The sequence below is a fragment of the Ornithodoros turicata genome, chromosome 1 (genome assembly GCF_037126465.1).
Source record: "Ornithodoros turicata isolate Travis chromosome 1, ASM3712646v1, whole genome shotgun sequence".
Lineage (NCBI taxonomy): Eukaryota > Metazoa > Arthropoda > Arachnida > Ixodida > Argasidae > Ornithodoros > Ornithodoros turicata.
In genome coordinates, this window is record NC_088201.1 from 449,979 (window position 1) to 472,552 (window position 22,574).

The 22,574-nt window shown below is 44.4% G+C and overlaps 1 protein-coding gene across 1 annotated transcript; it reads right to left on the minus strand.

Moving 5' to 3' along the window:
- Positions 1–800: 800 nt before the first annotated feature.
- LOC135377209 (uncharacterized) lies at positions 801–18,997 on the minus strand. The gene is made up of 5 exons (XM_064609503.1): positions 18,870–18,997; positions 13,875–14,109; positions 13,628–13,811; positions 2,929–4,115; positions 801–2,855 (listed from the first exon to the last, which is right to left on the minus strand). Exons 1-5 carry the CDS (start codon positions 18,914–18,916, stop codon positions 2,457–2,459), a joined length of 2,052 nt encoding a protein of 683 aa, XP_064465573.1. The 5' UTR covers positions 18,917–18,997; the 3' UTR covers positions 801–2,456.
- Between the last annotated feature and the right edge of the window lie 3,577 nt (positions 18,998–22,574).

Below are 22,574 nucleotides of genomic sequence, written 5' to 3' on the forward strand. Positions count from 1 at the left end.
TAGTCGAGTGATGTGCATTCACAGGTCCTTGACCCTTTGACAGCGCGTCCAATCTGCAACTTTAGCTATTTCTAAGGTCAAGTAGAACAGGAACAGCCACAACGCAGTCAAATCGTGTAGTCAAAGCAAGCGAGGCCCTTCACTACCCAACATTTTGCACACGACGCTGGCTCCACCTGCGTGGTGCAAGGAGGTCCCCGTCAGGAAAATCATCTAGGCTGATTTCGTCACGTACGCCAGCACACGAACGTTTCTCACGTGCTTGTTGCTGTTACCTTCATCCTGTACTTAGCTACAACTGGACAGTTCAAAACCAGCGCGAAAAGGAGAAGCCTCAGAAGGCAGATCCCAGACTTGGTTTTGTAGGCTCCCATATTCCTCCCGACCCTAATCGCCCACATATTTCACCACAGGATGTTGCTTGCGCCCTTTGTTTCCAAGACCCCAAAAGTAGTCTTTGGGGTTATAAACTTTATCTTGTTTGTTCGCTGTATCAAGGCGGTGTTTAGAAAGTGTTTCGTTGTAGCTCTATGGCCCTTTGCCATAGTTCCTCATTTCATAGTTTGCCTCGTTTCGTTGTAACGAGGTTTCACTGCTGCTGTTTGTATTAATGCACGCCATAATACACCGTTTTCCAGCCAGCCAGGGAAGAAGCTCTTTCCTTCATTCTGGTTTGTGCGCTAAATCCCCCTGCTAGACAGCAGTGCACTTTCAATATGGTGGTGCCCACAAGCAACTTTTACCATTCGACTAAGTTGACAACCGAGAGGCATAAAAAGCACTTTTCCTGACAAAATAAAGACGTTTTGGAAAGATTTATTTTCATATTGTAAACTGGGACAATCTGTATCCAACAAGAGACAACAAACAGTATAAACACCACCCACTTGATATTGCACCTGTACCCTGTTTGTAAGCATGCAGGTATTGCAAGGGTTACTCAAAAACTGAGATCAACTTGTAGCAAAATAAACTGTCCAAATACACTGACATTTTGGAAATGCCATTTATTGTTTGCAATTTGGATTTAGTGATGTGAACAAGCTGCTCACATGCTTTTTTAGCAGTCTTACATTTGACAGTTAATTGTATTTTTCGTAGCATTTATTTGCATCTGAAGTGAGCTTAACCAGTGCTGTAAATTAGGCAAAAATTATTGGAATGCTGTAAACCTATTTTCATTAGCGATGTATTAATTGTTGCAAATGGCGCATTCAGTTATTTGCGTGTACATATATAGGGGAGTTTCCTTTTGCGGGATTAGTGTTAAGCTGCCCGTCTGTCTCAAAAGTGACATGACATATCTGTAACTGAAATAATGGACCAGGAAGACTAATGAGCTCACCCGTGCCTAAATCGGACAGATACTTGGAAAAAAGAAAGTTCGCGAATTATTTAGCCTGGCGGTTTAACTGAAACACCCGGTATATCCCTAGTACTTTTTGTTGCTTCTAGACAACTTAACTGACAGTGTGTATCTAGTCAATAGTATGCCTCTTTATTTGCATGTACAATTTTTTGCCATTGTGTAGCAGTTGCAAAATTTGCAAAAATTAATCCATCAGTAATAAAAATATGTTTACAGTATTGAAGAACTAAAATGCATTTTTTGATACCGACAACTCGAGGGACTTTTTTTTTAAATGCGTAATACCAGGTGACACAGTTTTATAATGCTTCCCAATTAGAGAACATTTGTTTCATATAACTGAGAAGATTTAGTTGACAGAGAGGTTTCCAGGCATGTGGGAGTTCCCTCTGACTACACGGAGGTATAATGCGAAGCTGGGAGAGCTTTACATAGTGCTATACAACTCACATCACAACCAGCACAGGGAGAAATACATATATATTTATAATGAAACCAGCTTATAATATTATATATTATAAAAATAACTTACGATCATTGTATGTACAAAAGCAAATGAATATATTACAAATGCAGACCATGCGTAGTAGTAATTGTTGCGTATAGTCGGAGTAAATGCGATAAGACTTGTGCTCTGTCAACATTCAAGTGGTGAGATTGCAAAAAAAGATGGTTAAATTCTGGCCTTACTACCTTGGCCTTGTATGGAAATTTCTATTGGTAATATTATTGAAATGGTTTCTGCCCACTAGAAGCAGTCTTGCTATATTAGTATTGTCCATAGAAATAACTCAAAAGGCTCGGTTGATTTCAATAAAAAATTGTCCTATTATGTACTCCACCATGATTTGACTTTTCAAATTGAAGCAGGAAACAAGACTGTGTCATCAATTTCATCGTTGAACAGCTTGTATGCCAACTGGATAGATAGCACAAGTGAGAACAATTTCATTTTTCTACCATGCAGTGCAAGATGACCGTCTGCAAATATCAATCATTGACAGAAACAATTTGAGACCATTGACGCACACATGACAATATCCACATTGTGATAGGACGTAATATCATAGGGGAAGCCCCTATGACATCAAGATTCACCAGATGAATAGTTTGCAGAGTCCCTCCGTTGAGTATCTAACGGAGCAATGCATACGGTAGGCTTGAGCTGATCCGTAAAAGATGTGAGGCGGACATTGGTCCTGCGACCGAAGGGATCCGCATCACGTCGGATCACCAGTTGTGGGAGTTGTTGCGGAGTCCGTTGGAGGGACATGCTCTTCCAGGGGATCGCTTTGGGAGATTCCTGGATGAGCTGTTCCAGACTAGATGCCCGCTTGATGGAGTCACTTGAGTGAATGCCACTTGAGTCACTGCCCTTTTCTGGGCTTGTTGATGTGTCTGAGGTCGTTGAAGGCAGCATCTCATACTCATTATTGTCGGGCTGTTTTGGCAAAAGGGCACTTGTGTCACCAAGCGGGCAAAGGCTCTGTGGAGACATTATTTAAACATTAGCATCGATTAGCATGCTAGTTGAGCATTGATTAGCATGAGCAGCTTACCTTGTAGAAAGAGGCAACCTTAGTTTGGCCGTTTATTGCAGACATCTCTCGCAATGTAGCATAGTCTCCGCCATCGTCAGAATGCTTGTCTGACCGGCCTTGCTTCTTCAATTTACTCATTGACTTTGGTGATTTCTTGCTCCAGTTTTGCACTTTGTCTTGGAAGGTCACCTTATGCTTGAGACCAGACCCCCGAGGCTTTCCATCATCCTTCTCTGACATTGTTTTGGTGGAAAGTCGAGGCTTCAACCAGTAAATGTCTTGGTCTTCAGAAGGATGTGGCAGCTTAGATATTTGAGCAAACTTGGTAGCCAAACTCAATATGGCCTTCTTAGATGATGCTTCCTGCACTTGATACGTGTTGTTGCGATCGACAACCAAGAGTGGGGCGTCCGCAGCACATTTCGGAACACAGAACCCATCATGGTGCTGGGTGAAGCATTCCGACGAGAAGTCCCAGTTGGGCTTTAGCGTAAGTCCCAACCACAAGATGATCCAGAACAAGAGATGAGAAACGATAGCAGCAGCACAGGCAACGACTATGCCATCTAAACTTGCACAGTAGACTTTAACAAGATCGTACACTAGTGGTCCTCCAGAGAGTACAAGTAGACCTAAAACAAAGAAGGCGTATAGGTGTGGTCCATGTCCCCAAAGGCCTCTGGGAAGTGCCCCTTTCCAGGCAATGTGGTGACGCATTGCTGCTCTTGCTTTCCATTCTTGATACTTAAGCAGTCCGTACGAGTAGAACACAGGACCCGATAAACTGAGCACAGCAGTATACAAGGCGTAGAGGAAAAGCATCGACGGTACCCCAAGGAACAACGGACCAAAACCTGGAATCACCTGTCGAGCTCCGGCTATGTGCACTTTGTACAGGATGGACACTCCCATGAAAGTGAGCAGCTTGTGAGCCGTGGTGAACAGCAGGTAAAAGGAAAAGAGAAGTGAGAAGCACTTGTTGTTCTTCCAGAACACAGCAGAGTAACGTATTGAGTAGACCAGGAGGGCGAGAGCATAATTGATAAATTCGGCTGACATGGCTGGTCCATCGTCCAGCTGCCGTGTTGACTCACTTGCTTCTCTGTCCCATAGGTCAGTCTCATTAATGGTAGACACAAAGCTGAGGAGGACAATTCGGTCCCGGTGTGGGAGGAGCATATCTAGGTCTGTACGCCATGCGTCACCTGCAAGGAAAAACCCTCTGTCATACCACCAATCAACTCGGGCAAAACGGAAAGGGTAAGTCCTCATCATATTTAAAGGGTTAAAGATGACGTCTTGAGGGTTCATGCATATTGTGGGTCAATGGAGGGTACAAAAGGGTATTATGGGAATTAAGGCATCTGTACAGCAGAGCCAGTTACAAATGTACCAATTACACGATGAAGGGCATGGGCAATCATTCCAAAACATAAGGACGTTGAGGTAAAGGGGGCCAATTCCCAAAGCATGCAGTTTCTTGCCTTTTCTTTTTTCATATTATACAATATATTTGCAACACACAATTGAGCCTCTGTATGCAATAAGGGGATAAGTCGAAAAATCCCAAACTGAGAAAACTGCGACTGAAGGTTTGGTAAAGTAATTGCAGATGAGCTTCCTAGAGTAACGCAAATGCAAAATGCGTAACCAATATGCATGTGTCTACTCTACATGCATGTCCTGTTAGCATTGTTTCTGTGTGTGTGATTTAGCAGAAATTGAACAAAATCCAGGAGCACGAGATATCCCCTTTTTCTATATAACACTGCATGCACAGGGTTTTCGTGCAGGAAAAAACAGCTTTCACGAGTCGGACCTTCATGGTGACTGCAGGATGGCCGAAGTTACCTTTGTGCAGCCTAGATCGTGATTATCGTGGTGCTAAATGAGCACAATCTTGAAAATAATGTTCTGTATGGCCAGCAAAATATGACTTATTAGCATAGTGCACAGGTTTTTCTGGTTACAACGCCCAGTAACACTGCTGACACGGTCACGTAAGGTAGGAAGAACATGTTGTTCGAGCGCAAGTCCAAGTTGATTTCCGCATCGTAGGAAAATTTAAGCTACACCATTTGCGCACGTGTAGAAAAGGGGCCTGATCTGGCTGTCCATCCCATTGACACGCTTGCATTTCCCATTTCTTACCCTCTTATAGCGGGTCAATAAATTGCAATACAGTCCTAAATTTTCTTTGACAGGTACATACTGGTATGTAGATGTCAATACAACAAAAATACTAAAAAGGGGATAATTCAACTTATCCCCTTATTGCATACAGAGGTTCGATTGTGGCATGCAAAAAAGACAGTAGTGGCCATGCAAAGCATAACAGTGTTAATAGACGATATAAGGAAGAGAAACAGTAGCAGGGGGGGAAAGTCTGTAGGTGTTTTATTTGTGAATTGTTTCTAGAGTTCCCTGTGATTTGTTAATCCTGAATGTGTGAAGAGCTTTGAACTCTTATGTGGATCTGAACCCGGTTTCTACAGGTTTTCCCGCCCATTTTAGTCCAAGTACCATCTGATTTAATCCAGGTGCAATTCAGTTTAATCCGTGTGCCATCTGAATTAATCCATAGTGTTTCTAATCATTATAACTGTGTATTCAGACGAGGGGCAACCGCGCATAATACTCCATGGTGGAAGAAAAAGTAAAAAAGAAACAAAACAAAACTGCTGATGGGACTGTAGTTATGGCACGTCTTATGTTGAGCACTCGCACAACGCTGAAATATTGGGAGTTGCAGCTGGAGTATAGCAGACAATACCATTGGTACTGTCGTCTGCTACAAAATATCTTTGGACTGAGCTGCAAGATAGTTATAACTCACATAGCAGATGACGCCATTGGTCCTGTTGTCTGCTACGGAATATCGTGTGACTGAACTGCAGGATGCGCGTCATGTGTTTCAATGCTCTTCTAACCGCAGGGAATATCCTGTGGCTGAGTTGCACCATATTCCTTTGCAGATGACAGGACCAATGGTCGTCTGCTATGTGCGTGATGCCTTTTCGTGCTCTTCTAACCGCGGGTAATATCCTGCAGATTGGTCACAAGATATTCTGTAGCAGAAGACATGACCAGTGGTATCGTCTGCTACTTTGGCTCCAACTCCCGATATCTCGGCGCGAATGCTCAACATAAGACGCAGCAGAACTTGAGTTCAAACTTCAAGACGAATCAGACTGAAGCCTGGTGTTTTCTCGTTTTGTTTTGTTTTGAGAGATTTTTATTCTCAACACTGTCTATCGTTACAGGTTTGGTAACGGGAGCACGAGGCAAGCGTGTGATGCGGTCCCTTTCAAAACAGGAGATACAGACTTAGGATTACAATCCAAGAATAGATAACCACAACATATCAGAAACCATACTCTTGAATATACAAAAAATGATTGCACTTTTCACATCTGATGGTAGCATGTTCCAATGTTTTGACGCATAATACTGGAACAAGTGTAATCCAAAATTTGTTTGGGGTTAGGGGAGTTTAACGTTGAAATCTGTGTTCCTAAAACTTTATGGGCTAACAGAGTAAGTAACAGATATTTTTACAGAGCTTACAATATTGTGAAGGAGTTTATACATCAATAGGTGGCATTTATACAAAAGTCTATATATAAGTCTCTTATTCCTAACAATGAGAAACCAAAAGTAACAGTGTCAGAAGGTGCCTTTTTCTGTAGCAGAAATATAGACTAGATATTTGACTTGTACATAATTCCATATGTCTCTAAGCAATAAGAAATGTGGCTATGGATAAGTGAAAAGTAGACAACACTTTTAAAGGAACAATGTGTTTCAGACACGACAAAGTGAAGAACTCCTGTGAATTTTTTTTCCTCGTGAAAAATGTGTGGTAGCCAAGACAAGTTAGAGTCTAAATAAGCTTCTAGAACCTTAACAGCATCAACTCTATGCAGTACTGTATTGCCAAGAGTGACTTTGAGGTCTCCACAATCAATGTCCTTCTGTCGCGGATGAAAAATCATAAAGCATAATTTATTGTCATCCGCTGTCAGCCTATTCGCTACAAGCCAGTATGCCATTACAAGGTTGGCTTTTTGAAAAATATCCTGTACTGATAAAACTCAGGTAGTTAATTTATGTATGCAACGAAAAGAAAGGGTCCAAGTATAGAACCTTGTGGCACCCCACATGGTATGTCAAACACTGTGAAGACTGGACACTTTCAATTCTCACGCAATTACACAGATAACTTTGCAAAAGTGTGACACGCCGTTTACCACTCCTCATGCTCGATGTTGTGAAGCAAGAACTGTTTATGTTGGAGAAGCAAAACGTGATTAGAACAAACCCAGGGAATGGTGCTCCCTAAGAAGAATGGAGGCTTTGTGTCCATTTTATCAAGTTGAACAAGGCAGTTCTTCGTGAGTGGTATGTGCTTCCCACAGTAGAACAAATTCTCACACAGCGGTGCTAAAATATTTTCGGAACTTGATGCTACACAGTTTTCGTCAGGTTAACACCAGAAGCCTTCACTATGCCATTCGGCACTGCCTCCACTCCAGAATTTCTTCAAAGAGCAATAGCAAGATTTATTCGAGGCTTAGACGGTGTTGTTTGTACGATCAATATCATCTTAGTTTTCGGTGCCAACAAGACGGAACATGATAAATGTGAATTCGCCGTACTGACTGTTCGTTTTTTAGGCACTATCGTCAGCAGTGATGGAATTTCGGCCAATCGCACTCCCAGCACCTACAGATGAGGAACGTTAAACCACTTCGGACCTGTCAACTATTACTGCCCCCATTCGTCAGTTGCTCCGCAAAACCTTGGCATGGACTTGGGGTACTGCCCAAGAAATGGCATTTACCCATTTGAAATATCTTCTTAGCTCACAAGTGTGCATATGGACTAGGGGCTGTATTGCTCCAACAACAACTTCAGAAAGACTATCGTGCAGTGTCTTTTGCTCCCTTTTGGTTACTGAAGAAAAGTATAGTCAGACAGAAAAAGAATGCCTGGTGTGCACCTGTGCTGTTCTCCGGCTTGATCTGTATCTTTTTTAGAGCAATTTTTTTTTTTCCATAGAGACCGATCACCTACCACTGGTATCGCTGTTGTCATTGAAAGATCTCGAAATGCCTCGAATACAGTGCATGTGTATAAAACTGATGCGCTGTCTCATGCACCATGCTCTTCCAAACATGAGAATGACACGGACGCTGCTATCGTCAAGATCTAACGGGACAGTTCTCTCTTTCGGCAGAAAAGCACTCATAGGACTACTAGACTACTGCAAAGAATGGGGCCATTTGACTATCTACAATGATCTCCTCGTTATTCCCGATATGCTATGTGACGGCGTCCGGTCGCTTCTGTTTGTTAGAAAGAGAAGGCTAAAGAATGCGTGTGGTGGCCACTCGGAACTGACCACTTGACGGGAAGGGACATCTCATCCAAGATGCAACTGCAATTAAGAGTTGTTTTGCACGTTTTTGGATACCTGATGTGGTAAGGTCCGATAATGACCCTGTTTTCATCCAAACACAAAACAAGCAGCAACGGTGAAGCTCAACGGATGATTAGGACAGTGAAGGACCTCCTCCGTAAGTCTGTGGATCCTTTTCTCGCCAGCTTAGTTACTGATGGGACGCCGCTCTTCGTATAGCCGGTTCAACATCTAAGGACGTCCTTCAGGAGGCTAGACTTTCTTACTGCCTCTCACGCTTGGTCGTGTGCTCAGTCTGAGACCACGATCCTTTGTGGTACCTTACGGGGACGGTCAGTAAGTCTCATTGATAAAAAAGATATATTATGATACATATGATATATAATAAAGAGATTTATTTGCTTGCCAAAGTGCTTATTTATGCAATTTTATTTGTGCAATTTATTTGCGTGCAAAGTGTCAAAGTGCTTATCATGTTGTACATGATAAATATTAAATACGAGCGATGTGTGCAATAATTCCTGCAAATGGAATTAATTCAGAAGCTGACCACTGATGTCACCCACGACGACAGTCAGATAAATTGCCTCTATCACTTTTACACCCCATTGGCTGAGCTGTGAATCGAAATAGCACTTTACAGAGGAATAAGGTGCATCTGCTGGTTTCATTTCTACGACCTATGCCATGCCCCAACTCTTCGGTCACCCGAAACAGCAATTCCAAGTGGCCATATGTGCAATTGCATGGTGTGCAACCGCATGGTTTTTGGAGCTTTCGTATGCATGTTTTTGTGCTCAAAAACAAAATCCAGATGTTAGAAATCAAGTGCCGTAGTTTGTAGCATGCTACACAACACAGAATGACATGGGAGTGTGTGATTCAAAGGAAGCTTCTGGAAAATGTACAGAATCCCACAAAAAGATCTGTTTGGTATCTTGTTTCACGTCGTTTGTCGTTCCATAATACCGTCGACGGTGCCACACATTGATAAATCGTGCGTAAAACTTGGCCCGTAGCATTATGCGGTTTCTCATACACAGCACGCTTTTTTCCTGCACAAAAAGGACATTATCGGCATTTCATTGCTAAAACGGCTGTCAAAACGTCAGTCAATTTCCTAAGATACTTGTCTCTATAGTGGGCAAGTGCTGTAAAGGGGTTAACGCAGACACGAGTTTGTTCAAAATGTTAGAGCTCACAAAAAATAACATCAGAGAGAGCTTGGTTCATGAATGAGTTCGCAGCTGCTTCAGTTTACTCATCGCGGAACCAGTGGAATCTTCAAGCACAGATACGTGAAGCACAACCTACTCTATACTAGCAACCTGAACGACTCGCAATCGCCTATAGGAAAGCCCGGTCATGGGTTAGTTACGGCCACTGCAAGCGCCACATAGCATTATTGGGGAGAGCAATGGGAATGGCTGTGGTTTCTTCGGTGAAGGACATCTTTATGAAATGGACATTTGAGTAATAAAGAACCTCCCATGCACCCCCAACCCGTGAGGACTAAACGGAATTAGGTGCTTTTGTTCCTCAGCGATAGTCTATAGTCTCTTGGTATTGCTACTTTTCAATGCTTCAAAACCGCGCTTTTCCAAGCAGAAAGCAAAGTAGTCGATAAGGCTTCCCGGACTTGGTTACATAAAGTGACGAGCTCGGAAACAAATGGACGCCGCGCGTGTGAAGACACTTCCATGCGAGGCTTCCTGTTCTCACGTAGAGCTTCACCTTAAAGGGTTAACCCAATGTGGAGAGGTGGATCGGCTCCAGAGTATACTTTCGTTTAAGTTACAGTAATAACAGTCGAGGTACATCTTGGTTTTGTCAACCTCTAATGATGTAGCTTTCAGCAGAAGGTAAACGGGTAAAAAACGCCATTCTCTGGCTCATAGGATCTAAAAGCGACCAGGGCATGGGAAAAGAATTGGTGCACCCTGAAGAAATAAAATAAGCAGAAATTTTATTTTGTAGTATCAAAGAGCGGTGTCCAAGGCATGTCTCCACAAAATATAAACAAAATTGAAGGTGACCATTTTGAGAAAAACGACCCCGTATACAGCAATTTTCTGGCACCACTGTAGACGGATGCCTGAAGGTATGCTAACACGCTATATACTAAACGAAAGAGTGAAAAAAGCTCTTTGATCATATTCGTCATATTCAGAAACCATGGGACCACATAAGATATTGGCAAAGTTGCCCCGCAAACGTCCTCGGAGGAGTTTTCAAGATTTTGGGGGGGCTTTGCCACCAAATTTAATTGCCTTAAAGGTACTGTAAAGCAGTAGGCAAGCATGATATGCCGGTGATGTGACTAGAGACTTTGTTGCTTCTAAATACCATATGTGGAACCATACGACCGACAACGCGCTATAAATATTTTTAATTTGCCATGGAAGATGCGGCGTAGTGGAGCGGTGCGACGCCTGGTGTCAAACAACCCCCTGTACAGCGGGCAACACTAAAAATTGGTATTACACACTATTACATCGGAACTTTGTTATTTTAGTAACCATATTATTAGTTTGCCTGTGTACCTATGCATTCTGAAACCCCTGTTACCAGTTTAACCTGTTAACCCCTGTTTTTGCGAAGTAACCCAGCGCTGGCCGCTGTTCGATGGAGGCTCTCCCTACTTCTCTGCTGCACCTGCGCGCTCCTTCGGTTCGCAGCCTGTTTCGAACGAAGAAACTCTTTCTGTGAACGCCTTTGAACAAACAAGTCCAACGCTGTCTGGCTTCTTTAACGTCACATTGTTTTCAACGGCTCCGCATTTCATTTCAGTTCGCTTATTGGTTTATCCTCAGATGTGGATCGTTGTGTGGATTGCAGGGGCGGATTTTATGGTGGATTGTCATGTCGGGCCCAGTGTTATACGCGTGCAATGTGGTTGCCGTCGTATGTTTCAGGAGTACGGATTCATTTCGACTACCTAGTAGTGTTGCCCGTAATCTTTAATTATAATTTTCTAATTAACTGCATTATCGATTGGAATTAAACTTGCGCAGTTTTTGTCCTGGTGGCTTGGACTATTGAATAGCCACACTAAATGGATCGGTGCTGCTTTACAGTACCTTCAAGCAAATCTTCACCACCCATTCTGCCAGTGAAAAAAATTGCTTTCAGAAGAGAGCAGCCGTTCGGAGGATCCAGGAACTACCCAAATCGCGCTCATTTATTTGGATCGATTATAAATGAAACTACTCAGGTGAATTTTGGGGAGAGTTGGATGTGGGCTTTCAGAATATCACAACCGTGTCGACTATTTAGGATATTGGCATAGCTCACCTGCACGGGTTGAATCCAGCTGGCGAACTCTGGTATGACTGGATTGAAGGTGCACTTCCTTGTTTGTGTCATTGTCTCTCCCACAATGCTTAAACTCAAAACAGAAAGGCCTTCATCCAGCTCTTGTTTCATGCTTCGGAGCTGCTCTCCGCATAAGTGGCTCGCTTCACTATGTCATAGTGCCCTTCGTGTCAAGACGGTTTCCCTGACAAAATACCCTGATAATTCCCAGATACCCTGTTTACTACCCAATATACACTCCCTTTCTTGACCTTTCTAATAATTAATTCAGATCCTGATCCCACAACGGGCGCTGAAAAATTTTTTGCGCAAATAGTTTTATTTCTACAAAAACTACACCAGTGTTGGATGTGACAATACAAGCGTACCTTTTTTGTGCTTCTTTAGCGAGGCATTTCATGTTTTTCATCTCATAATACAGTTCTTGAATGGAGCACAAAGCAGACATTGAAAGGTTAGGTTTCATGAGTTGTCCTCTACACACATTTTGTAGCACCATGCAAAGTTTTAATCTTAGTACACAGTGCCCTCTGTCATTATAAATGCACAGCTCGTCTCTATGATGACCGTATATCTGAGTCTCCTAATCTTTGGGAAAAAAAAATTTTTAGTTACATATATTTTGTTATTTGTACATACTGTAGCCTCGTTAAAGGGGCACTAAAATGCAAAACAAGTTTAGCTCAAATTACGTTATACGCTATGTTAATTTAGTACTTATCGTAATTCAAAACTTTTTCCGTTACAAAGCTACAGTCACCGGCGCTAAGCAGTGAATGACGCTTCAGCTCGTGCATCGGTGTTTTTAGTGCATGCTGCACGTGCCACTCCATGAAGCAGTCTAGGTGAAAAACACGAAGATAAATGTTGTCAGTGGAACATTGGCGAGAACTGTTATGGGCTACAATAGACCTCCCCATGTTATGTAAACATTGCAGCGACTGAAGCATCACAGTGGTGGGCGTCTGTCGCACGTGTTTGTTTTGCCCACCAGTAGACAGATCATGCCCAATCCACATGCCATTGGATGGCACCAATCTTTGCCTCCTGGGGATCCCATTCGTTGCCACCAAAGATAGCGTTTTTCTTCTAAACGGTAGCGCTGTGTGAGCTCATTTTCCTTGCATTCAATGTTTTTGCATTTCAGTGCCCCTTTAAGTTTACAGCAGGCTTACATGGTATACAAATTCCTTTGTGGGAAGAGTATTTCAACACATCTATGAGGAATTTAAGCCTAGAGAGGCCGAGGAAGGCCTTTCAAAAGGGGCATTAAATTTGTAGCATTACCACAGGAAAGAGGATGTCAACCCTCCCAAAAATCCTTCCCAAACCCAGGTGAGAAATGATTCCGTTTATTTCCACATTCACAGTGAATCCAATCCAGAACGGCACTCATGTTAGAGCTCATCGCTTTCTATCACAGGTCACCTGGGAAGTAAACTTTTTCCAATCAGGTAATTCTTGTGGGACGTGGCCGCAATCCCAGTACTTGGCCATGTGTCAAAAACCCCATTCATAAATCAAGGTCAGAACACACGTCCGTTCGCAGTTGGGATATCCAAGGTTCATAAAATGAGGGTTCACTGTATTCGAATCCAACAAAAGGAGCTTTGAATTTACCCCAAATTACTCTGACAAAGTTACCAAAAGAGGGACAAGTTCCTCAAGAAGTTACTGGAGCTCAAAAGCAACGAGCTAAGTTAAAAGTTAGCGAAAAATATAGCTTAGTTCCAGTGGTGGGCAAAAGCGTTAGCACATGAACTTGGAGACATTTGCTGCTAGCGTGTCGTTCTGAGGAAGGAATGTGTCCAAGCGTGTCTCTTCCATGTTATTCTAATAGCAGATCCTTACAAATGTTGCACTTTCAGGGTAGAGACGACATGGTGTGTGTTCCCATTGAAAAAGCAATGTTTCATTGGTTGCTAAATCTACAGGGCAGATTTCCGTGTCACATGGTAGCATGAAAAGAGAATTACTCACTATGCCTGAGGAGACCATGTCGTATGAGCCTAGCATGCACCAGCACCTTGGGCAGAAGGAGACAGAAGGCAGACCACGAGTGGAGTGTCGGTGCCGTGGGTCCCCCGTGCTTCCAGAGGGCTGTCAGTCGACTCGTTCCGCTCGCCCCGTCCAGGACGACCCCATCGTTGGCCATGTTGCCCACCTGCAAACATGTTGCAAACTTTCATTCATTTCGGATGGTCAAAATGATGGATGCTTGAGGTACCTGAAGCATAGCAGACGCGACAAAGAAAGGCAGCAATATGACGGCAGCTCCAATACAGGCAACGTAAGCGTTGAGCTCAAGGTAAGGTTGATCCGGCCATGGTAAAGCCATGTAGCCTGTGAATCTGTGCACACTTGCAGCCACGATGTAGATGCTCAAGGCCATGACCAGGACGCAGTACCAGACAGAGCTCAAGGAGTTGAGTCGGGGCTCGCGACACATCTTTTTTACATGCCTGCAGAATCAATACATAATCAATACAATAGCTCTCTCTCTACTCTTTCTTCAGTTATTCACGTCCCATCAACTTCCACGAGTGATCACGACCTACCTGATGAGCAGACCGCTGAACGCATTAGTGAAGGCTTTAAAATGCATGAAAACGCACGTTTGTGCATAAAGGTGTTGTTCAGCGGCGCACGTTGGGCTGGGCACGTGAAAACGCGCGGAAGGCTGCGTTCGCTACAGACGCATGCGCATTGGTGTCCACTCAGACTTGTACGTATCTTGAGTACGTACTCAAAATACAGTATTTTAAATACTTTTTGTGACAAGTATTTTTTAAGTATTTCAAATACTTTTGCCAGTATTTGCTACTCAGTACTCAAAATACTTTTCTTCCGCGTCGTGTTTTAGATTTTCAGCTCAGTGGAGCTTAACCACTTTTTTTTCTTTATTTTTCGGGGAATTCGCGCATCTGGTACAATAGGCTGGTCCCACGCTTGGCCTTGGTTGTCAATAGCCCAACCCCTTCGTCAGAAAACGATTCCTATTCATATTGCCAGGTGAATCCCCAGGAGATTAGGTTTATCTCCTTGCTCACCAAAGCAATGTTGTTGAGAGGTGCTTTTCAGCATACAAGCTTATGCTTACAGAGAGATGTCAAAGTTTCAGCCCCGAAAACTTGGACCAGTATAGAATGGAATCGAATAGAAATTTTTAAAAAATGGAAACGCAGGTCACACTGGTGCGACCAGATGTGGAGCAGTATATCGTGGTCTACTGTCACCAGAACTATAAGTAGTTGATGGTGGTGCAACATTGATTCTTCTAGTCATTGTTGATGTTGTAAATGTAGAGTGTACCCTGAAGTTCCGTACAACACGCATAAAAATAAACCATGCACATATTGCATATTTCTGCCGCATTTGCTGCATATTTAACGCTTGCTTTGCCACTTTAGCTGCATGTTTTATGCATGCTTCGTCATTTTTTTGCTGCATCTTTAGTTGCATGTTTTCCCATTTTTTGCTGCATGATTGCATGCATATTTAGTAGGTTTTTAGTGCATATAATTCCACGGCCTGCTGATGAGTGATCAATCTACCCATGCTTACATGGCTACAAACTTCCATTTCAAGGATTCAGAGTGGGCATATTGTGCTAGTGTTTTCCTCAATTTCCTATTCCAATTCAACGAGAAATCCTGCTAGATTGGAATAATTTATCATTTCATAGAGAGACTGTTCACTTTATTTCATTTTGTTGTACAAATATGTCGGAGGAGGGGGAATCATGTAACAATGCATCCATTAACTTGCAACAATGGCGGCTCGCACAGATTGGTCCCATTACTTTTACATAAAAATGCGACACGAAAATTGAATTTCCAGGTTGAATCCTGGACATGGAAACATGTCCACAACACGCGACCGAGCAAGCCTCTGGAAGGGACCAGCCAAGACTGAAAACACGAGCATCTGCCGCTTTCGTATCCACGTCCATCCACATTCAGCCCGATGGTCTTTGAGTATAGCAAGGATGAGGAGCTCATGTACGTGGCTCTCCCAAGAGGTTCCGTTCAATGCTGGGTGCCACTCTCAGTATGGTGTATAGGGCTATTGCAGCAAAGTTTACACAAAGCCATTTCGGGCCCAAACAGTAGGTAGTTTCATCACCGGGTTCTCCATGGTATTTCAAGCTGTATAGCAGCAAGGAAAGCTACAAAACCAGTAGGAAACAACTCGAGATCATGTATTTCAAAGTGCCACTGTCGTCTGCTAAACTACCACGCGTTGCATATTCTGGGGCGCTGACGTTGCTGTGCACTTGTGCCACCTGGTCCGCAGGAACAGGTCTATTGTCATCAAGTAACCGATCTAGCCATGGAGTTAGGCCCCCTCTATACGTATCCAAACTGTAGCTCACATACTGGAGAACAACTCCACCTTAAGGACAAACAATGCAGGACTCACAAAGAGCAGCTCCAAAGGCAGTTACTAGCTGAGCAACCAGAACACCATCTCCCAGTCACAATGGGAGACGGATGAAAGAGAAAACACTATCAGTATGGACATGTGTGTATTGTCTTCGAATAGGGAACCTAGCCATGGAGTTAGGCCCCCTCTATACGTATCCAAACTGTAGCTCACATACTGGAGAACAACTCCACCTTAAGGACAAACAATGCAGGACTCACAAAGAGCCGCTCCAAAGGCAGTACTATAATGCAGACAGAAGAATTAGCAAGCCAGCTGGTGTGACCAAGACATCCTTGAGAGGTGTTCTTAGCATTTTCATTTAACTCGCCAGACTCGTGGTGCAGAAAGAAGAAAGGATGTCAAGATGTTCTTGTAGTGTTGTGCAGCAACAGTTGGTCATAAGCAGAGCTGTAGAAGTTACTCAGAAAAGGTATTTAAAGTTACAGTTACTATATAGAGAAAGTAATTTAGTTAGCAAAAGCAAATAGTTATTGAGTCAAAGCTAAAAATACCAAAGTTGATAATTTACACAATCAACTAGTTGAACAACGAAACTTGTGTGCAGAAAAGTGACGCCCTTTTGTGAACCTCCTCAATTTCAGTTCCCAGCACCCAAAAGAACACAAACGGACTGTTGTAAAGACTTTGTTCGACAGCGTCAATATCCTCCACTTGGTATCAGAGAAGACAACATAATGAACACGGGTCTTTTGAAAACAATTTTCCCTAAATTTTCCTACAGAGGATCACGTTGAACCGTCAAATGGATGGTACAGTGCTGGACAAAAGTGTACAGAACATTCCTTCCTCAGAGCGAGTGGAACCATACAGACTTACAGACATCTGAGGAAGGAATACCCTTTGTCCAGCTCTGCCTAATATACAACGAAATGAAATCAACAATACATGCTATAGGGCACTCAAGTTTGCCATTTCGGGTGGATCCAACAGTTTCATCAGGGGCCCTATTCATTGGTCGTTACGTGAAGAAGGCCACGAAAAAAAAAAAAAGATATTAATGTCACGCGTCCTCAACCAATAGTCGGCCACTTGATGCTTTATCTATTTTATCACCAGCTCGACTATTGGTTCAGGCTGCGTGATCTTCGCATAACGACCAATACTAGGCAAGACACGAAGTAATCAAGGTCGGCAGGTTGTGTTTTAAGCGGCACCGAGGAAAGCTACAAAGCCTGTAGGAAATGTGGGGAGAAAGCACGTTTGGCCAGTAACTGGGCTGACATACAACTGGGCATGAGCAGTGTAGAGATGCATTGGACCCAAATTTGGCATCAAATGTTCATTCTATGACTGCCAGTATAGTGGAGCTTTCCACTCAGCGAGCTACTATACTGAGGTGAGTGGAGGGAAAGCATGTGTCACGTAACCAGGACACTTCTCTCACTCCAAGCTGTTGCACAGTTTATTGGCTCAATTTGGGAAGAACCCTCGGACCAGTTGAAGGTCTTTGCTCAAGCTTGGGTGTTGTACTGGGAAACTTAACTCGTTGTCATGCTATGATGGCTCCAGCGAGGAAACAGTGCTTGGTTCGTTTTTAAGAGTATTCAGAGTCGACTCATGTACGATTAACTTGATCCAAAAAAACTCCCCATTTGTCGTGTCTGTGCTATGGCAACAATTAGGTGCCTTTCAGCCTTCCGGCTAATCTGGACATAATCCCTGTATTCAACCAGTTTGTCGTGTCATTGTTGCTATGGTTTCTCTTCTGGCTAAGCTGTCATTGGCGGGCCGGCCCAAAGCTCCAGTCATCAGTTGGGAAAGCCACGTTTTTTGCTTTAGAAAGGCTTTCAAGATGCCAGTAGGGGGGGCCTTTTGGGGTCCCAGTGAAATCCTTCTTGGCATTCTCTTCAATGCTAGAGCTGAAGCCAAACACAACTGGATTCGAGTACTGCAGATTACTTCTTGCAGCCCCATGTTTGTTGGATGTGTGCCAGATTCGGTAGAGCATTTGCTATGGTCAGTAGAAAAGACACTTATATGACACGTACACAAAGCCCCGTGGGAACCTTCGGTCGAAAATCGGGCGCTATATATGATAGGTAAACAATGGGCGTCGAAACTTTCCCCTGGAAAAATTTGTGGAACCCACTTATTTATTATGGATTACGATGCACCTTGTGTAGTTACATTTAGATGTGCAGATTTCAACGTTCAAATCGCGCCGCTACTAGCCTTTATTTTACGCCTAGGTAAAAAAGTGATTTGAAACTAGGTAATGTTGTCCAGAAGAGAACACACCTGGCAGATGCTCATCTAATATTTGATTGACTAATTGCAAAAAGGAAAAGCTTGGCCGGAAAGCGTAGCCAGGAGCACAGTAAAAAAAATCGATACGAGTAGATACAAGTCACTATAGCGAACATTTATTTTCAAAAGAGAGCGTATTTCTCTTTGTGTTTCCTCAAAACAACCCAGCAATTGCAGAAAACAGAACGTGTCTGCTCGTGATGCCCGTGGCAAATGCATAGTCGTTTTAACGAAGCTCAAGACAGCACAAGCAGACCCAGAAAAATCATTGGGATGATGTGATTAAGAAAGCTAGAGCATACGAAGCATACACAAGTTTCAAAGCACGCTATCCATAAGGCACATGTATAGTCTGTAACGCTTCCTTTTTTTTTTTTTTTTTCTTTTTCTGAGGAAACATACCTGCCTTGGCAGATCCACTGGTCTCACTATCGCTTAATGCACTGTAAAACGTACATTTGTTCCACGGTAACCACAGAAGCGTACACTTCTGTGATCATAGTGAAAATAAACCCAAGAAACTTACCTGAGCAGGAAACTGAAGCACCGCGATGAGATTATCCTACTCCGCATCCATCAACTCACAGCCCACAACTGGAAGCAGAATCTGCCGAAAGCAGCAGAGACATCCGCTGTCCACTGCTGGCTTGGCGCGGCGGCTTCGCGTGTGTCCCACGTGACCAGAGAGAAGGCGACGGCAGTGCCTCTAGTTTTCCCCTGCGCTTCTCTTGCTGCTTGTATGAGTTGAGGCAGGGGAACAGTTTACTTTAACACTTTACTTAAAGAGTACATATGGCTCGTGCTTAATACCTCGAGGCCGAGACGCTAACTGATTCTCTCCTCGGCCGTCCGGAAACCTGAGAGCGCGCGCTAAGAGCGACTACAGGTGTTCAAAATACCGGATGCCTGTCGGCTCGCGTTATCTGATCCTTGCGTGCCGATTCTGTGTGCGTCTGTGTGAGCTATTTGGCTGAGTCCGTCGGGTTGTACAATCTCACATCCCACCGGTGCTTAAGAAGACCAAGTCTCTTGGTCGAGACGCAAAGTGCAAAATGCTGTACGAAAGTCTAATAAAGTTCATAGTCCTGAAGATGAGATGGGCGTCTCGTGGAACGTTGAGGGCGGTGCTCGCTGCTCGAATGAGAAGGCAATGAAGAAGCCTGAGTGTCTTCAAGATCTGCCGGTTGTGTGTCGTGGTTGGGCTCTGGAATGGCGACTGGCGAGACTGGGGGGTTGTATGTCTTGATCTGTGACACATGCACTGTTCGTGGTTGGTTCAAAAGTCGTGACCCATAACTTGACACACGAAGAGCTTTGAAGGTTCCTGGGGTCAGCTGTTCCACCAAACGGTACACACCGTTAAAACGAGGTGACAGTTTTCCATGTGGCATGGGTACTTGGCGTTTGACCCACACAAGGTCACCAACACTGAAGTTGTGAGGCCGGTGGCTGCGGTCATAGATTTCTTGCCGTGAAGCCTGGGCTGCTTCGGAATTAGCGGCTGCTTCGGACCGTTGCGTCGCAACATCCAGTATGCGTTCAGCAAAGTCCGATTGCTTAATGGGGCGATGGAGCTGCAGAGGTATTTTAGGCACATAGCCAAACAACAGCTGAAATGGAGTGAAGCTCGTGCTTGAGTTCACTGAGGTGTTGATAGCGAAGGCAGCTTCGTGAAGTTTCTTGGGCCAGGATAGGGGTTCTAGAGCGCATATTTTGCGTAAGACCGAGAGGAGAGTCCCATTGCTTCTTTCGACAAGGCCATTACCTTCTGGCCGATATGCTGTGGAGTAGTGAAGCTCTACACAGTGGAGTCGCATGAAACGCTTGAACTCTGTCGACTCAAAGGCTGAGCCGTGGTCAGAGAGGCAGTGGTCTGGTGTACCATAGGTATAAAATACCTGATGCAAGTGCTTTACAACGTCTTGTGCTGAAGTGGAGTTAACTGCAGCTGGTGCAATGAAGCGAGTTGCAAAGTCAATGACGTTCAAAATGTACTTAGCAGACGAGCTGGGCGGCATGGTGACGTGGTCAATGGCAATGCTTGAGAAAGGAACGTCAGACGTGGGCATCCTGCCAAGGTGACCGACATTGCGTGATGTCGGGCGATTGTACTGCTGACAGGTTTGGCACGATGACACATAACTTTCGACTGAATGTTCCATGTTTGGCCACCAGTAGCGGGCTTGCACCTTTTGGAGTGTTCGCTGTGTACCGAAATGTCCTGCAGAGTCATGCAGCGCTTGAAAAATGGCAGGGCGTAGTGCTGCTGGGGCGACAATGACATATACGCCTTGCGAAGTGCGACGGTACAAAATGTGGTCTATGACGCTGAACTCTGACGATTCCTCTTCATTGGAAAGGTCCAGAAGAATTGTGTGGCATTCAGGATCTTCCTGTTGCATTGTAGAGAGGGACTGAGAGGACTGTGTGGCAGCACATGACAAACGAGACAAGTGGTCTGCCACCACGTTCTGCCGACCTGGGCGGTGCTGAACTGAAAAGTCAAACTCAACCAGATCCATTATCATAGAAGTGAATCTGCGAGAAGGCTTTACGCTTTTTGTCAGGCATGCTACCGTCCAATTGTCTGTTATGAGGATGAATTTTCGGCCAAGGAGGTAATGCCGAAACTTTGCTGTAATAGCCCAGTGCACGGCTATACATTCCCACACGTTGCTGTGTAGTTTGCACTCGTCTGGCGTGAGGGCGCGGCTGGCATAGCTGATAACAACTTCTTTGTTGTGGTGTATCTGCGAAAGCACTGCACCTATGGCAGAGCCTGATGCATCCGTGGTAACCGTTGTAGGGGCGTTGGCATCAAAATGGGCAAGAAGTGGAGGTTCCGTGAGGGCCCTGCGTATCGTTTGGAATGCCTCTTCACACTCGGGGCTCCAGTAGAATATCTTGGACTTAATAAGGGCCTGCAGGGGTGCTGCAATTTTAGCGAAGTCCTTGATGAAGCGACGGTAGAAGCTGGCAGTTTGAACCCACGAGAGAACTTGCTTCTGAGTGCGAGGAGTTGGGATACGACTCATAGCAGAGGCTTTGTCAGGGTCTGGACGATGACCTTCGCTTGATATGACGAAGCCAAGAAACTTAATGGACTGTAGACCAAAGCGGCACTTGTCCAGAGAGACTTTTAGTCCACTGTCTTGGAGAAGCTGGAGGCCTTCTTGGAGAATGCTGGCAAATGTGGTAAAAGACTCAGCGTAGATGAGGACATCATCGAGGTATACACGGATACCAGATTTGTCTGGGCGAGGCGCAAGATCGTGGAAAACTGTTTGCATGATGCGCTGGAAAGTGGACGGCGCATTCTTCAAACCGAATGGCATTCGTGTCCACATGTATGTGCCATGATGAGTAATAAATGCTGTCTTTTCGTAGTCCTGAGGGCGAAGGCTGACTTGCCAATATGCACATTTCAAGTCCATTGTTGCGAAATATGCGCAATTTGCAACGTCTTGGATAATGTCTTGTATGATGGGCAAGGGGTGCACGACAGAGATCGTACGTTCGTTTAACGGGGCGTAATTCACGCAAAGCCGTTTTTTGTCTCCACGTGACACTACAACGACGGGAAAGGCCCATGGTCCCGAGGCGGGAAGTATGATGCCTTGGTTCAAGAGCTTCTTTATCTGGTTTTCAATGAACTGTCTGTCTTCCGTCGTATATCTGTACGGGCTGCGGCTATATGGCAAGGCATTGGGCAAGAGGTCGATGCGATGCTGTGTACCCGCGAAGTGACCAAGGTCGTCTTCATGGAGTGCGAATACCTCCATATGTTGAGCCAAAATATCCGTTATGGTTGACTGCTGGCTGGTCGATAACTGATCTCCTATGTGTGCTGCTGGAAGATCTGGATGAACTGGAAGGAGCAGAGTGCCAGCTGAGGGCGTAGCGTTGGCATTATGTGAAGGCAATGGCGGAGCTTCCTGAGCCAGAGTCCGCCACAGTGGCTGGTCTGGTGAAGGCAAGGGGTCTTTTTGTAGGCAGTCTGGTGACGTAACTTGCACTTGTGCAGCGAAATTTGAGTGCGTCAGAATGACGGCATTAGCCATTTGTGGAGCTAGCTTCTGAGCTGCAGTGACTATCACACCAGAGGCCGCGTGCTGGAGCTGGACTGGCCTAGGGGGTTCGAAGATGAGACGGGCATGTGCGGATTCGAACCAATCTTCACCAATGATGAAGGGAAGAACATTATGTTCCAAAACGGCAGCTTCGACGATAC

Bases quoted from the DNA above. Each gene is read 5' to 3' on its own strand.
- LOC135377209 (XM_064609503.1), bottom strand. From the start codon at position 18,916: ATGCGGAGTAGGATAATCTCATCGCGGTGCTTCAGTTTCCTGCTCAG. The intron at 14,110-18,869 runs GTAAGTTTCTTG...TTGATTCTGCAG, and splicing joins TGCTTCAGTTTCCTGCTCAG to GCATGTAAAAAAGATGTGTC. The intron at 4,116-13,627 runs GTGAGTAATTCT...TTTTCCTTGCAG, and splicing joins ACATGGTCTCCTCAGGCATA to GTGACGCATGGCGTACAGAC.